Below are 15,729 nucleotides of genomic sequence, written 5' to 3'. Positions count from 1 at the left end.
ATCAGATCATACTAATTTTTGTTTTTCCGTGGCATTTCTTGTTTTTGCTGTCAATACTTAGAATACAATGATTAAGTTTAAATAAATGCATTTTTGTACAGAGAATTATACATTCTTCCTCACTAGATATTTATAATAATGTGCACCAGACACTGGGCTAGGAGCCAGACACAAATGTAAATAGAATACACAGTCCCTGCCATCGAGGAGCCCACACATCGAATGATGTCTGACCATACAGTACGCACCTGAATGGGTGTGCACGCAGAGCCTCCTTCCTGAAAGCTGTAGCTGACTCTCCCTTGTTGAAACATCAATACATTGTTTTCATTTTTAAAGGTGAAACTGACATTTGAAAATGCATATTCTGTGAAAAAGGAAACGACTCAACCAAGACAGAAGAAGGCACAGTCAAACACAGGAGATTTAGTCAAACTTCTATGGGGAGAAGAGGGTGAAGATACCGAGCAGAATGTCCTAAACACTCCTCATGTCGTTATGTATCTCACGCTAGAGCTGGATTCAGAGACGTCAAAGGAGGAGGTGAGTGTCTTCCCAGAAGGACAAAGGCAAAAAGTAGGGACCTCTTATAATCTCCCAAGTAAAGATTATAGTCTCCCAGGTGAAGAGTAAGTACTTCTCTCAGTCATTCTATGTCTTTATAGTTTTGGTACGTCTCTTCTAATTGACAAGTTCAATGAGTCCATTTGTGGAGATTAGTGAAATACTTGAGTTTCTTCTGTCTTCTTTAAAAGTTTCTATTTGTACTGATTTTTCTGTGATTTTTTATTTTATTTATTTTTTACCTTTTTGGTTGCTTGTATCATTACTATTCTTGCTGTGTACTCTATTTCTGTTTTTTTTCTGTGATTACTCTTAAAATATTATCATGATATTTGTCTTAACAGATTCTAAAGTTAAATGCTATCTTAACCCTTTTTAAAATAATTCAAGGCCTTTAGGACACCTAAACTGCCATCATTCCCCTCTTCACTTACATGCTATTGTCATCAATATTTTAGTGCTATCATTTTTTTAATTCTACAAATTTGGCATAATTATGCTATTATTACTACTAATAATAATTATATTTCATACATTATAAAATGTATAAATTGTATATTATAAAATGCATGTTTTATACATATGTCATACAGTTGAACCTTCTTAAATTTACATGTATGCTTACCATTTTCTTGACTCATTCTTTCTTATGTCTTAGACTGTCCTTACTTATTTTTCTTCTTCCTAAAACATGTATTTTAGGCATTTCTTTTCAGTGAAAGCCTGTTGGTGATAACTTCTTTTTATTGTTATTTATCTGATGATGTGTTTTTCACTCCTTGAAAGGTAGCTTTATGATCTCCATTGCATTAGTCAAAATAGACCAATCACTATAACAAACAACCCTAATATCTCAGTGGCTCAACATAATAGAAGTTTATTTCTCATTTCAATGTAAATGTTCCTGGTGTGGCTCAGTGAGTTGAGCCCTTCAGCTAGTGGTTCCATTATTCCCAAGAGCTGCAGAGTCCTCTGTTGCATCTTTTGCCCCTAGTTGGGCCAATGAGAGAAGAGCGAAAGCATGTTGAATCCTATGGCACTTTTCAGAAGCCTGGCTTAAAAGTACTGACATCTCTGCTACCCATGTTCCAGTGCCTAGAACTAGTTATATGGTGTTTCTTGATACAAGGAAGTAAGAATTGTAGTCTTCCTATGTGGCCAGGAAGAAGATGAAGTACACACATGATATAGCTTATGCCAACTAGGTAGAAAGTTATGGTCTCTATTCTGTTTGAAGATAGTATTCTTTTGTCTTCTGACTTCCATAATTGCTGTTAAGAAGTCTACTGTCAGTCGTTCCTATGTAAGGAATCTTTAATTTGTTATGTTTCTTGCTTCTGCTCTGCCCAAACTGTTGTTTAACTTCTCCACTGTGCTTTCTGTTTAAGTAGTCGTAGCTTTATCTTTAAAAGTTCCTGAAAAGTTTTTAACTAATCTCCATTCCGACCTGCTATGCTTTTCCTGGTAGTTTCTTGTTGCTTGCTTGTCTTAGTGATTCTGTACTTTATTTCTCTAAGCATTTCATACAGAGCTCTTCTCTATTCTGTATCTGCCCATCCCACTGTCTCTAAGTCCTGAGGGGACGCTGACCTGTGGTGGCTTGCTTTCTTATGTCCTTGAGGATCACTGACTGAACTTAGTGCTTCATTTTGGGAGTCCGGTTCCAAAGTGGGAATGCTATCCTCCAGAGAGAATTTACTTCTTCTGACACTGACCTAGGACACTTCAGCCTTACTCAGGGTTCTGGGTTTAACACGATGGTCCTAAGCTTAGCTCACTTACCAAGCCACTAGCCCAATGCTCAGTGTCCTGATTGAACATAGGTGTATGTAGGCATCAGCCCTCAGCACAACCCTGCCTCTGCTTCCTGTCCCCCACTCACCATGCCCAGCTGAGGCCCAGCTTGCTTTGCACTGGTGGGGAAGGGAGTTGGAAGAGTATGGAGAGGATGTCCTTGGAAACCTCTCTACTTCTTACATATCCAGCAGTTCAACCGGGTATCTAGTTGTTTTACAGTACAAGGGTCTCTCAAATATCTAGTTCACCATAATGCTTCAAGCAGAAGTGAGCTCAAAGAGGTTTTACCTAATTTACATTTCTTTGCTTTTGAAATCCTTGCAGCCTATAGTCTCAGTGCCAAAGCTGTTTTATCCAAGGGGTGTATTTCCTTATGTCTCTTCATATATCAAAATTTAGTCAATAACTGAAATGGAAAAGAAAGGTTTTATTTATACATATTTTTATAATTTTCTATGTTCTGAAAAATACATACAATTCTGGAGTTAACAGTTCTAATTTCTTGCGTGTATTATTAGTCCTTTATATCTTTAAAACAAATGAGAACTTTTAATCATTTATTATATAAAACACACAATAAATTTCTAGGATGGCAGCACCCTGAATCTCTCTAGATTGTCTTAGAGTAGGCTACTGCTTTGGCCTTTTGTCATCCTTGCCTTTCTTTCCATGGGAAAGTGTGGAGATGTTTCTCAAATGAACAGATTTCTGTCTGTTGACAGCCCTGTATCAACACTGTAATCAAGGGAGGCTTTTTATTCTTATTGAATAGAGTGGAAGCTGCTGCAAATGCATGCTGCTAATAAGTGCTTAAAAGTACAGCTAATTAAATTGGCTAGGTACTGTCCAGCTTGCCAGCTCTCTAATAGGGAGGCTTTCTGGGCTGGTCATCGTAGCAGTTGGAAGAGGTTTTCTCAACTGACCCTTTTTACTGGTTTGACTTATTTTACACTAAAATGTCATAGGGTTGTTTTGTTTTCATGTGAATTGCATATTTAAGAAAAGCTTGTCTTCTTTAAGTTACAAGATTTGGAAACTTCATAAAACGAATCAAAGAGAATATGATTATTTTTTCAAGGGATAGTTGTTATTTGGTGAAATACAATAAGTTTATTTACTAGCCAAGTTTTAAATGTATTAAGTCAGCAGAGAAGATCTTGACTGATGTCTGACTTAATTTCTAAACTGTTTATACACTAGAAATATTGCAAGAAAATTTGAGTTGTTAGGCAGCATGTATTTGGCCAACATATTCCATACAATTTGCATATATTGAATGTGCTTAATAAGTATAAAAACCAGATGTGTCCAGTTTATCATTATTTATATTTGTCCTAATGTAAAAATTGCCAAGACGTGGACACCATATCACATAATTATTTCTTGTAAAGAGAGACCATAGCAAGGAGTAGAACACGCTTAATAGAGTGAACCAAGGAAAAGATCTGATGACATTTTAGGAGCTTGGGCTTTCAGTAGTGGTTATATTAATATTTATGGATATTGTCATTAAATACCGTAAGTGGAAGCTATTCTGAATTCTCCAAAATTTTATTTTGCCTGCTTATCATATGCTTGGTAAGAAAAATAGCACGTTACTTTATGTAACAGTAAAAAAGTGAGGTATAGAATGATTCATCCATTTGTGTAAAAGTTCTAGCATGATGCACATACTGATTTTGAAATTTGTTATTTTATTTTGTAAAAACTGTGTTTCATGGGCCCATGCTCTTCTTGAAAATAGAAAAATATTTAGCATTTTGTGAATTATATAGTAGAGCTAGTATTTTCCAAAAATTAAAATGTGTTCTCTTTTACAGTTTTAATTCAGATTAATTTGTGGTGGGCAAACATTTTCAAATTTAAGTCAGATAAGATTTTATAATATCATAATACTTCTTTCTTCCTGTCTGCACTACTTTAATGTAGTGTTCTATTCTCACTTTGGAAGTTTAATTTGAGATTTGTCTTGGATTTAAATATTTAACAATTTCACTAAAGATGATGAAGATTATCTTATAAAAGTCGGTATAAAAGTAATTAAATTTAAAGACTCCTAAAAGTTACATATGGTGTCTGTGTATATATGTAAATACAGGGGATAAAAATATCTGTATAATGAATTATAATAAAATATTAGTATTAGAATTTATTGTAAAGGAGATTAAAGTTTAAAACGTCTGAAATTATTCCAACTAATTAGTGTCCTACTCAGTATATATTTTGGTATCATGACCAATTTTGATGGTCTGTAACTTATTTTCAAATGTAGTATTTTTAAATGCTAGGTAATGTGTTAAAATTCCAGATCTCCTTCTCTCTTTATGTTTGAATACAACTCCCACTGAAGCTGAAAGGATTCATTTTTTTTCTTTTATTACTACAAAGTCTGAACTTCCTGTGACAAACATGATGGTTGAAAAATTTGGGGAGTATGATCATTTCTGTTTGTTTTCATTTAACAGCAGGAAATTCTTTATCATTATCCAGTATCCGATGCATCTCAGAAACTTAAAAGTGTGAGAGGGATATTTCTCACCCTCTGTGACATGTTGGAAAATGTAACTGGGACACAAGTTACTAGGTAATAATTGATTTTTCCTTATCTTTAATTCTGTTTTCTTTCAAGTTCTTCACCTTGGTTCTGACAAGCAGAATGCTCATACAAATATCTATTATACAAATATGTTTGTATCTATAATGCAGCTATCTACATACATAGCAGACAGATATCTGCAGATACTCTGTTTCTCACCTAAGTTATTTCTACCAGTTATATATAAGGTGTAGGTTCTCAATATAGCTGTCGACTCAGTGTCTTGGCAAACTTTAAATCACAAAGTTGGACTAATGACCTATACTGTAGAATTTATTCACGAAAGTGGCATCTCTTAAGCATGGTAGTATGATGAGTCTTGGCTTTTTCATGCTTGTATCTTGATTATTAACTTGGTAAGCAATACCTTTGTTGTTGATAAGAATGACTGAACACTTGGTTTTTTTTCATATAGTTTGAAAATGTTCTGTTCTTACAACAATGATAGAAAAATACAGAATACGCTTTGGGTGTAGTATTTAGAATGCAGTATTATATAGTAATAGATAAGCAAGACTAGTGTCATATAATATTTTGAAAAATAAAATACATCATACAGTGAGTTATATAGCAAAATATCCCATTCCACATCAACTTACCCAGCCCTGACTTTGAAAAGCCATAGTTAACTTATGGGAAGAGGGGGCTCAAAGCTTTTAAGTTTTATTTTTGAGGTTTTTTTTTTTCCATAAAGTAAATCTATGGATTATAAACCATTTTCTTCCTTAATATATCAACAATTTTTGACTTTACAGAAAAGTTTATCAAATTTTAAGAGCCCCCATAATATTGATAAAATGTCAAGTTGTATTATATAGGCTTTAACTTTCGTTTTCCCATCTTCTGGTAAAATGACACCTCTATGGTTTTAACATAAGTAGGATCTGCAAAATAACAGGAAGAAAAAATTTCCTTGTTTTTCTAAATAAAAGTCATGTTTAATTCTGGGACTTAGTGCATATAGAAAATATCAGTCCATTTTCAGGACACTAGTAACTGAGGCTCCATTTAGTGTATACATTGGCATTCATAAAAGTATGCTGCAAGCTTTCCTATATTTTTTTGAACAGCCTTACTGGGATATAGTCCATATATCGTAGAATTTAGTGGTTTTTGTATATTGTCAGATATGTGCAACCATCACCAGAATCAATTTTAGAACATTTTGATCATCTCAAAAAGAAACCACACACCCTTTAGCAATCAGCCCACCTACCCCACCCCAAGCTCTAGACAGCCACTAATCCACTTTCTGTCTATGCAGATTTTCCTATGCTGGATATTTCATATCAATGGAATCGTAATATGTGGTTATTTGTGACTGATTTTCTCACTTAACATAATGTTTTCAAGGTGCAGGCCTCCTTTCTAATCTTATTAGAAAGAAAATTTGATTTAATTTCTCCATTTGGGTTTTCTTTTAAATATAGGTAGAAAACCTTTTTTGTGAAACAAATATGAAAATAATTATTATTATCAGGGATTCTTTAGCAACATGTGTGTCTTTTAAAACAGCATACAGTGTTTTAAAACTACAGTGATATTAATGTCTGACTATAAAAGAATTTAATATCTGTCCAAAAGGATATGCATTTTTAAACTTTTTAAGCCAAAAGTAATATCCTTTTTGGAAAAAAAAAATCTATTTAGCAATTCTTATTTCAAATCCCACACACTTACCTACTCAGTAGAGAAGGTATACTATATCCTAGGGACTCAACAGGTAAAGACCGGTGTATGTATTTTCATTTAAAGAAAGAAAACCTAAATATATATATATATATATTTTTTTTCTTCTTCCATCCACCTACCCATACTACAAGAAGGAATCATTATATTCTGTTTCCATAGTTCATGATTGTATCTCCTTTTAGAACACATTTGTTTTCCAACTTCATTGAAATATAATTGAATTATAATAAACTGCACATATGTAAAATATACTATTTTATCAGTTTTGATGTAGGTATAGATGCTGAAACCATCACCATAGTGATATATATGGCCATCACTCCAAAAGTTTCCTTTAGAACACATTTAAATCTGATTTATATATTGGTTACTTATTTATGCATCTGTGTCCCATACTGAATTATCATCTTGTGAGCTGGGACCATGTTTTCCTTTTTTTGTAATCTCTTTTAGTAAATCATGTTCATAAGTAGGCAATTAGAAAAGATTTGTTAAATTAACACACTGTGATTTTTTTGAAAAAAAACTGTACATAGTCAATGTTTGCAAAAGAATGTCTTTTTTTTTTTTTTTTTTTGCTGTAATGGATCTACTTTTGTTTGACTTAGAGGTTTTTTGTTAAATATTTCAGAACATGTTTTTGTTGTCATACAATTCCTTGTCTTCTGTGTGACAGTTAGGTATATGCCAAGAAATTTGCTTATTAAGCATGTAATTCTTAAATCATACCATATGTAATCTTTTATGAATGACTGTTTATAATTTTATGACATTTAAAGATATTCTAACTTTATTTTTTTCTTAGCTCGTCCCTTCTTTTAAATGGGAAAAAAATTAATGTGGCATACTGGAAAGAATCTGACAAGTTGTTGTTAATTGGCCTGCCTGCTGAAGAGTAAGTTGAGATTTTTGTTTACCTTAAAATTATCTCTCAAATACTGTTAACAAAGTCTGTTTTGTTAAAATTATGACATTTTCATCAAAGGCAAATTCCATAAATAGTTTTATAATTTAAACTTCTATTTCACCTGTGTGTTGCACTAGTGTGAATGCACTATGTATGTTTATTCAGTATGAATAGGGCAGAGAGGGGCCGGGAAGGCCGAGCTGGGCTAATCAGTAAAAGGTGCGGGCTGCCAGTCACTTTCCTCTGAGATGTGGCCAATACCAAGGTGACAGAGATGAGCTGGTCCTCTGCTCAAACTTTTGCATGCTTGCAGTTTTTTACTGTTGGAAATGTAGGGAAATTAAGGTTCAGCAGAAAGGTGCTTTGCTCTCATGTTGAGTACCTTTGACAAAATAATGAATATTTAACTCTAAAGTGACTTCTCTAATAGTATGTCTTTTATTATCATGGTTTCCTTCTGAACTTGATATATTTTGAAATATATCTTAATAGTTGGAGGTAAGAGCAGGGTTGACATTGATAATTGAGCTGACCATGAACCCAGGGGCTGCATTAGGTACTTTACATTTGTTAATCTCACTTAATCTTCAAAGTCAGCTCAAAATGGATTTAACAATGACTGGCCCCATTTTATAAATGAGGAAAGTAAAACGAAGAGAAGGTTATATAACTTGCCAGTTATATAAAAATCAGCAAGAGGCAGAACTGGAAATTGAAGGAGAGTCTGTCTGAATTCTTTGCTTCCCTAATGTTGTAGGATATGAAAAACTGGCGGCGGGGTTAGGAATCTGAACAGCCCCAAGGAGATAGATTTAACTACTGACAGACTAGTCTATGTCCCTGTTCAATGACTTTTCAAACTTGTAATTTAGACTCTTGCCTACTTTAAAAAGTAATTTCGTTTTCCCTTCTGGTCCATTGAACCATCATACATTGTCTACCAAATAGTTATCAAACATCAAGTACTGTCATATGTGACTGACACAACTTTAGAAAATACCAGTAGGACAGATTTTCTTTTGGTGCCGCTTTAAGCTTTCCAAGAAAAAGGCTGACCCAAAAAATGCATTACCCAGTGAATCTGAACACGAATGTGACTGTTTTCTGTTACTAATGACTTTGTTAACAGATTGCTTTCAGTATATAACAGCATATTAATTTTGTATGCCTGCTTAACAAGATGGCTTACACACATGGCGATTGTCAGGAGGCATCAGTTCCTTGCCACATGGACCTCTCCATAGAGTTGCTGGAGTATCCTTACAACATGTCAACAGGTTTACCCCAAAGCAAAATCCAAAACAAAGAAAGAGGGAAGCTGCAAGACCTTTTATGACTTAGCCTTAGAACAGATGCACTGTCATTTCTCTTCCCCCATGTACTATTTGTTACAGTGAGTTGCCAAGTTAACCCCCACTCAAGGGCAGGGCATTGAGTGGGGCAGGGCATCTCCATTTCTTGAGAACAAGAACATTGTACTATTTGTGGACATGTTTTAACACCACAAACAGGAACCCCAAAGAAGGCTACAGTGAAAAATGTCAAAATGATTATGTTTTGAAGGTAACTTTAATATTCAACAGAGACATCATCATAAATACAGGATTCAAAATTTTTAACATGGCGGGATGTTATGTAGACTAGACGATGGCTCTCTTGAACCAGCTAACGTGTGTTTTTCTGTCTAAAAAGGACCTACAGTTGTCTCTTGCTATCCATGGGGGACTGGTTCCAGGACCCCTTGTGGATACTAAAAGCAGCACGGGACAAAGTATGAATCCTGCTAGGAGCCTGCCCTACACCAATGGGTTGGATTATGAAAAGCTAGGTTGTTTTGCAAGTGTACAACATTCACAATAAGATACTTTTGGCAGGGTAAAACATTTGTCTTTTGACTTTTGTTGTAGCCCAAAAGGCAAAAGAAAAGAAACAGAAAATACAGTAGCAAGATAAAGGTAGAACACTTAGTGAGGGGATAAGAAGGCCCAGCTAAGGAACTGAGTGGAAGCTATAAAGCTACTCTGCTTCTGTTAGACATGTATAATTTGATTGTGTCATAAATAAACAAATGTATTTTTGCCTTTCTTAGAGTGCCTCTTCCTCAGTTAAGGAATATGATAGAAGATGTTGCCCAGACCTTAAAATTTATGTATGGTTCTTTAGATAGGTAAGTACTTCTTTGAACTGATTCTCAAGTTTTAAGTGTATGATTCTAAATCACCTTTTGCACTTAATACTATTCCTTGGTTGGCAAATTAATTTTTTTTTCCTTCTTATTTCTCATCCTTGATGACTGCTTTTATTTTACAGCTATAGGCAGCTTTTCATTTGATCCTTTTTTTTTTTTTGGTCTCATATGTTACTTTAGTGAAATAGTGATGTAGGGGAAAATATAAAAGCACTTTTTTATAACATACAGAAAAGACAGAAGATTTTTATTTTTGTGTGTATTTTTCTCCGATTATAAGACAATTGTCAGATTAACTGTCCTAAAATGTAATACTTCTTAAAAAATTTTATTAAGTAAAAAAGTATGCACTCTTAAATAAATAAAAGATACAGTAGAAAAGGTATTGACTATTTAGTTTTATGTGTATCCTGCCATGTATTTTCTACATAATATGAATATGCATACTCTTTTTTTACATATGTGGATTTATATTATTCATATTTTTCTGCTTCTTGCTTTTTTAACCTTACAATATAATGTGACCTGAAGGAGAAAATTTGAGGTAACTGTTCCACATTTGAACACGTAAAATTATGGGTGGAAAATAGATTTTTCTCTTTGTGGGATTTTTGTAGGATTTCTGAAGTCCCAGTACTTCAGAGAGCTAAAATAATACCTTTGTTTTCAAAGCCTTAAATGTATACCAATATATAAACCCAAAGATAGTTTATAGGTTTTTCCAAGCCATAGTGATATTGGCTCTCTGTTTCTCTATGTGGATCTTTATTGTCACCATTCTCAAAGCAGCCTTAAGGAATTTTCTGTGACTGTGCCATGTGGGAAAATTGTCTAGTATGCAGTATTCTCCTCCAAAAGCTGCTGAGGAGACACATTCCCCTCAAACCCCATTAATTACTTATTAGCATTTTCCAAATGTGCGAACTACAAAAGGCTGGGCAGCCACAAATAGTGCTTTTACCTTTTGCTAATGACTAAATGTTTAATTGATGAAGAGTTAAGGATGTGGTTATAAACTTTACCTTAAATTTATACTAGATGAGCAAACCTTACTAATAATATGTTTTGCTGTAATTGAAGGTTTTTTTTTTCATAAAAACCAGAGATAATCAAAGAATAAATTCCTGCAATGAATTCTATATATCAAGACAGTAAATTGGAGTTGTTCTGCCAAATCCAGTGGAGGAGGTTGGGGGCAGGGGGATTCATTTTTCTTTTTTTTTCTTTTTTTTTTAGTGTGTACTTCCAGGACTTTTATTTTCCAAGTCAAGTTGTTGTCCTTTCAATCTTAGTTGTGGAGAGTGCCTTTCAGCTTCAAGTTGTTGTCCTTTCAGTCTTAGTTGTGGAGGGCACAGCTCAGCTTCAGGTCCAGTTGCAGTTGCTAGTTGCGGGGGCACAGCCCACCATCCCTTGTGGAAGTCGAACCTGCAACCTTGTGGTTGAGAGGACGCACTCCAACCAACTGAGCCATTTGGGAGCTCAGCTGCGTTCAATCTTAGTTGCAGGGGGCGGAGCCCACCATCCCTTGCGGGACTGGAGGAATTGAACTGGCAACCTTGTGGTTGAGAACCCACTGGCCCATGTGGGAATCGAACCGGCAGCCTTTGGAGTTAGGAGCATGGAGCTCTAACTGCCTGAGCCACTGGGCCAGCCCAGCAGGGGGATTCTTAATTTCTCTGAATTTCATTTTGAAATTTAGGTTCCATTGATTTAGAAGTATCTCCAACTTGGCAGCAATTTAAGTAGTTTGTGCTTGTTCAAGTGTGAATTTGAAAGACAAACTAAGCAATAAATTTGAAAATCCTTTGAGTTCTTAAAACCAAGAAGCAGTATGGATCTAAGAAGTTGTTAATAGTCACTTTGCAATAATTTCTTAATAATTGTCTTCTGATTATGAAAGATATAAAGGCCCAGTGAGCCACAGAAAACTGATTATACATTAACAAAGTGTACTGTTGTGATCAAATTAAAGCTGTAACAGTTCCTTCATTCCCCGCCAACCCGCCAGCAAGTCCTAATCACAAATCCATCCATTTCCTTCCATCTCCACTATGACCCTGTCTAGCCACCATCTCTCACTACTACAGTAACCTCCTCACTGGTTTCCTTGCCTTCATTCTTGCCACTTAATTTCCAAACGCAGTTAGAGTGATCTTTCTACATTGTCTGGCTCTTATCTACCTTTCTGATTTCAGATCTCAAACCAAGTGGACCCCTCTGCACTGTTCTGCGGGCACCTGGCCCAGCTGTTTCCCCTTACAGCTTTTGTACTCTTTCCTGTCATTGGACCTTCTTGCCGTTGGGATCTCAGCTTAGATGCTCTGTCTAAGACTCTTCCCCAACCATTTGAACTAAAATAGTCAACCAGTCACCTCACCCATTCACATGGTCTTGTTTTCTGCATAATCCTTGGTACAAGATCATGTGTTTACTGTTTGTTCATTTGTTGTCTTTCTCCACTAGGATGTAAGCTCCACAGGAGCAGAGACCTGTCTTTTCTCTTGGTATTTTTACTGCTGTACCTCCAGCAATGAGAATAGTGCCTGGAGCATAGTAGGCACTCAAGTAATTTGTTGAATAAATTAACAAATATTATTCTGACATTAGTTGTACATATACCAGTTATTGTGTTACCCAGGGAGCTATTCCAATGAAGGGTTGCAGGCAATGCTGTATTACTTTTACATGGCTAAAACCAAATGTTGAGTTTTTTTGTTTTGTTTTTTTGATTTTTGAGTTTTTCAATAGTTATGACTTGTTGTTAGTGAAGAGGGGAGGAAATAACTTGGGCTAATTTACATGCTTACTGTTTACCAGTATAAGTACTTGTATAGTATTAGGTTGGTGCAAAAGTAGTTGCGGTTTAAAAGGTTAAAAACAATTGCAAAAACCGCAATTACTTTTGCACCAACCTAATATATTACATAGTAGACTGTAGAGAAGGTATTGCCTATTTAGTTTCATGTGTATCCTGCTACGTATTTTCTATATAATATGAATATGCATACTCTTTTTTTACACATGTGCATGTGAGTTGAATTATATCATCCCCATTTTTATAGAGTTGGAAACAAAAGTTCAAAGGAAAGGTAAATGATTTTCCTAAGGTATCTACCTCATAAGAGCAGTGGTAAGACTCAAAGCCAGATCTGTTCTATTACAAAGTTCAAAATCTCTTTGTTATCGCATATTGCCTGAAAGATATTGGGAGTTGTAAATGGTTGAATGCTACTCAGAGGTAAAAACAGCTTACATTTTTTACAGAAAGGGTACTTCAGCCCATTCTGTTGTACATACACCACTCGTATTAGCGCCATGGTTCTTCCGTAGCACCATCTACTTAATGCATTTGACAGGAGGTTTCGGGCTAAAAAATACGGACAGGGTGAGTTTCTTAACACGCTCCATCAGTAACATTATAGCAGTGATTCTTACTAAGGGAGAGGAGTAAGGAAGAGAGCGTATGTAGTTAGGAGAGATCAGTCCCCTTAGGAACATACAAAAGATGGCCACCATTTCCACATCTTCTAACTTACAGCTCTTGTTTCTTTCAGTGCCTTTTGCCAGGTTGAGAATGTTCCTTGTTTGGATCCCTTTTTCGACTTGTTCTTTCAAAGAGCACTGCAGCCTGCCAGACTGCATCCCAGCGCCAGTCCCAGCGCGCAGCAGTACGCGGCCTCCAGCGCGGTGCTTCTGGACAACCTCCCTGGCGCGCGGTGGCTCCCCCTGCCACAGGAGATCAAGGTGATCACAGACGTCGTGAATAAGAATCAGCACCAGTCGCATTGTAATGCTTTGTCTTCTCTCTCTTTTTGTTCCTGTTAGGCTTTTTGTTATTTTCAGGATTGTGAGTAAGAGTCCAAGAGACAATTAGTTGATGAAGTAGGAAGTCCAGTGCAGTGAATTTACAAATTTTTCTTTCTGAATAGAAATTAGCTCTCTCATCTTACAGTAACATTTAAGCTTCATCCAAACTTGGAATACTTTTAGACATCGTAATTATATGGTGTATCTTACTTTTGAATTTTGTGACATTGATTTCTTGATGCCACGTCCTTGAGTTAGGGTTATCTCTCTGTATAGATTAAAAGTTGATGAAATGATTGGCCAACCAACAACATTCTTAGCTAAAGTACTGATCATAGCAAAATCTTTCTGTACATGAACATTTGTAATTAGCTTACCAAGAGTAAGGCTTTATGATGGTTGAGTATTATCAATGTGATTGTGGTCTTACCTGTAGACCCAGAATCACTTTTCTGTTGTAGGACTGAAAAGGTCATTTCGGACATTTTCATCACCAACAATCTATTCAGCCACAGCATTTGGATTAGTATTGAAGAGGCACTATGCCACAGCCAGTTCCCTGCCCATGAAGAAACCCAGGCTAGACTGTAGTAAAAACCCAATTCAGGGTTCTACTCTTCATTAAACTCTTTAATGTATGACCAAATAAATGCCTGTTTGACAGTTTAATAATAATTTAAACTCCTTTATCAGTTGCTTTGCTCAGTTTTGTCATCTGTACAATGGGGACAATAATAGTACCTACTTCATGGAGGAGTTAATGAGTTGTTCGAGGGAAAGTGCTTACCGTGTTTCCCCGAAAATAAGACCTAGCCGGACAATCAGCTCTAATGCGTCTTTAGGAGCAAAAATTAATATAAGCCTGGTCTTATAGTATGTTATATTATATAAGACCTGGTCTCATTTTACTCTAAGACCGGGTCTTTTGCTCCAAAAGACGCATTATAGCTGATTGTCCCGCTAGGTCTTATTTTTGCGGAAACACAGTAGTATTGAGCCTGGCACATTGTGGTCAGAGTTGTAGTGGTGAGAGTTTTATTATATAGTTTTTATTTGGAAGGAGTTGAGAGATTAGAACTTGTTTAGAGGAACCTTTACCTTCTGTTATTTTTATTTTGTCAACTGCCCGCAGCTGCAACTTTTGGTATCTCAGTGATTGCCTTTTTCCTAAATCATGTAATAACTAAAAAGTATGAGGTATATAATCCTACCCCTATCAGTGTTTTCCTAAGAAATCATATGTGTTCACTACAGATAGAAAGTAAATAGATAACTTGACCTTTAAGATAGAAAGACTCCGGCTCCAAAGTCTGCCTCATGCCCACTCAGCAGTCTTTTTTCTTCTGAAAGACACATGGCCGATTTCATGAGTCAGAAGGTGCCGTCTCCTGAGGCCTGCTAGTCTGGTCTTGCAGTGCCCAGGTTCTTTCCCTGTCTCAGAACCTCCTCATTAAAGAAATCTCTTCCCTCAAAATGTGCAGTCTTTCTGCGAGAGTGAAGATACTTCATGTTTTCAGGGGCAATGTCTTTAGACTTTGGATATATTAAGATTAAATATTACGTTCCCCCTAAGAAGTTTAAGACATTTTAAAATATAGCCAATTTTGGTCTTATAAATCCCAAGGAGGTGTGAAGGCTACCTCCTGTATTCAGATCTCTTTTTCATTAGCATTTCTTAATTTAGCATACATTTTATTAAAAGGACTATATGCTTTTATCTCAACCTAAAAGAATATCAAACTGAGAAGTCACTCTGTGAATTGTGTAGTTTTTAATTTGTTGCCTCAAATCATACCAGTTACTTATCTTACCAAAGCTTTAGTAGCTTTTACCCTTGTTAAGTCTAACTTTACTATACAGAGATCAGTCTTCATTGTGCCGGGGACTCAGACTTGTGCCATGCTTTGGGGAATCCAGAAAAGTCTTCTGGATGCTCACAGTTCAGCTGCATAGGTGAAATTAATACTTGGGAAACAATGAGGACATAGCTTAGACGTTTTCTGTATTTTGTAGCCTGGTTAAGAAAGTGAAGAACAATATTTTTGGAAAGAGAGCTAGATACCTCAATAAAGTGATCTAAAGGTCTCTGATGAATGTAAAGTTTGAAAAACAAATAACCCTTGAAGTTTTTGTTTTTCTTTTACCAACAGACTCAAAGAACTTACATTACACACTTTC

General features: G+C 35.6%; 1 protein-coding gene across 1 annotated transcript in view; it reads left to right on the top strand.

Annotated features, from left to right (window-relative positions):
* The window catches only part of INTU (inturned planar cell polarity protein), a 52,520-nt gene that overhangs the window by 22,642 nt on the left and 14,149 nt on the right, over positions 1-15,729 (top strand). Inside the window, exons 4-8 of the mRNA XM_019749039.2 lie at positions 340-543; positions 4,827-4,945; positions 7,455-7,544; positions 9,646-9,723; positions 13,299-13,488. Coding sequence (XP_019604598.2) covers positions 340-543; positions 4,827-4,945; positions 7,455-7,544; positions 9,646-9,723; positions 13,299-13,488 — 681 coding nt within the window. The remainder of the gene's footprint in view (positions 1-339; positions 544-4,826; positions 4,946-7,454; positions 7,545-9,645; positions 9,724-13,298; positions 13,489-15,729) is intronic.

Source organism: Rhinolophus sinicus, linkage group LG07 (genome assembly GCF_036562045.2).
Source record: "Rhinolophus sinicus isolate RSC01 linkage group LG07, ASM3656204v1, whole genome shotgun sequence".
Classification (NCBI taxonomy): Eukaryota; Metazoa; Chordata; class Mammalia; order Chiroptera; family Rhinolophidae; genus Rhinolophus; species Rhinolophus sinicus.
The sequence above is the reverse complement of the archived record's forward strand: the minus strand, read 5'-3'. Positions and strand labels throughout refer to the sequence as shown.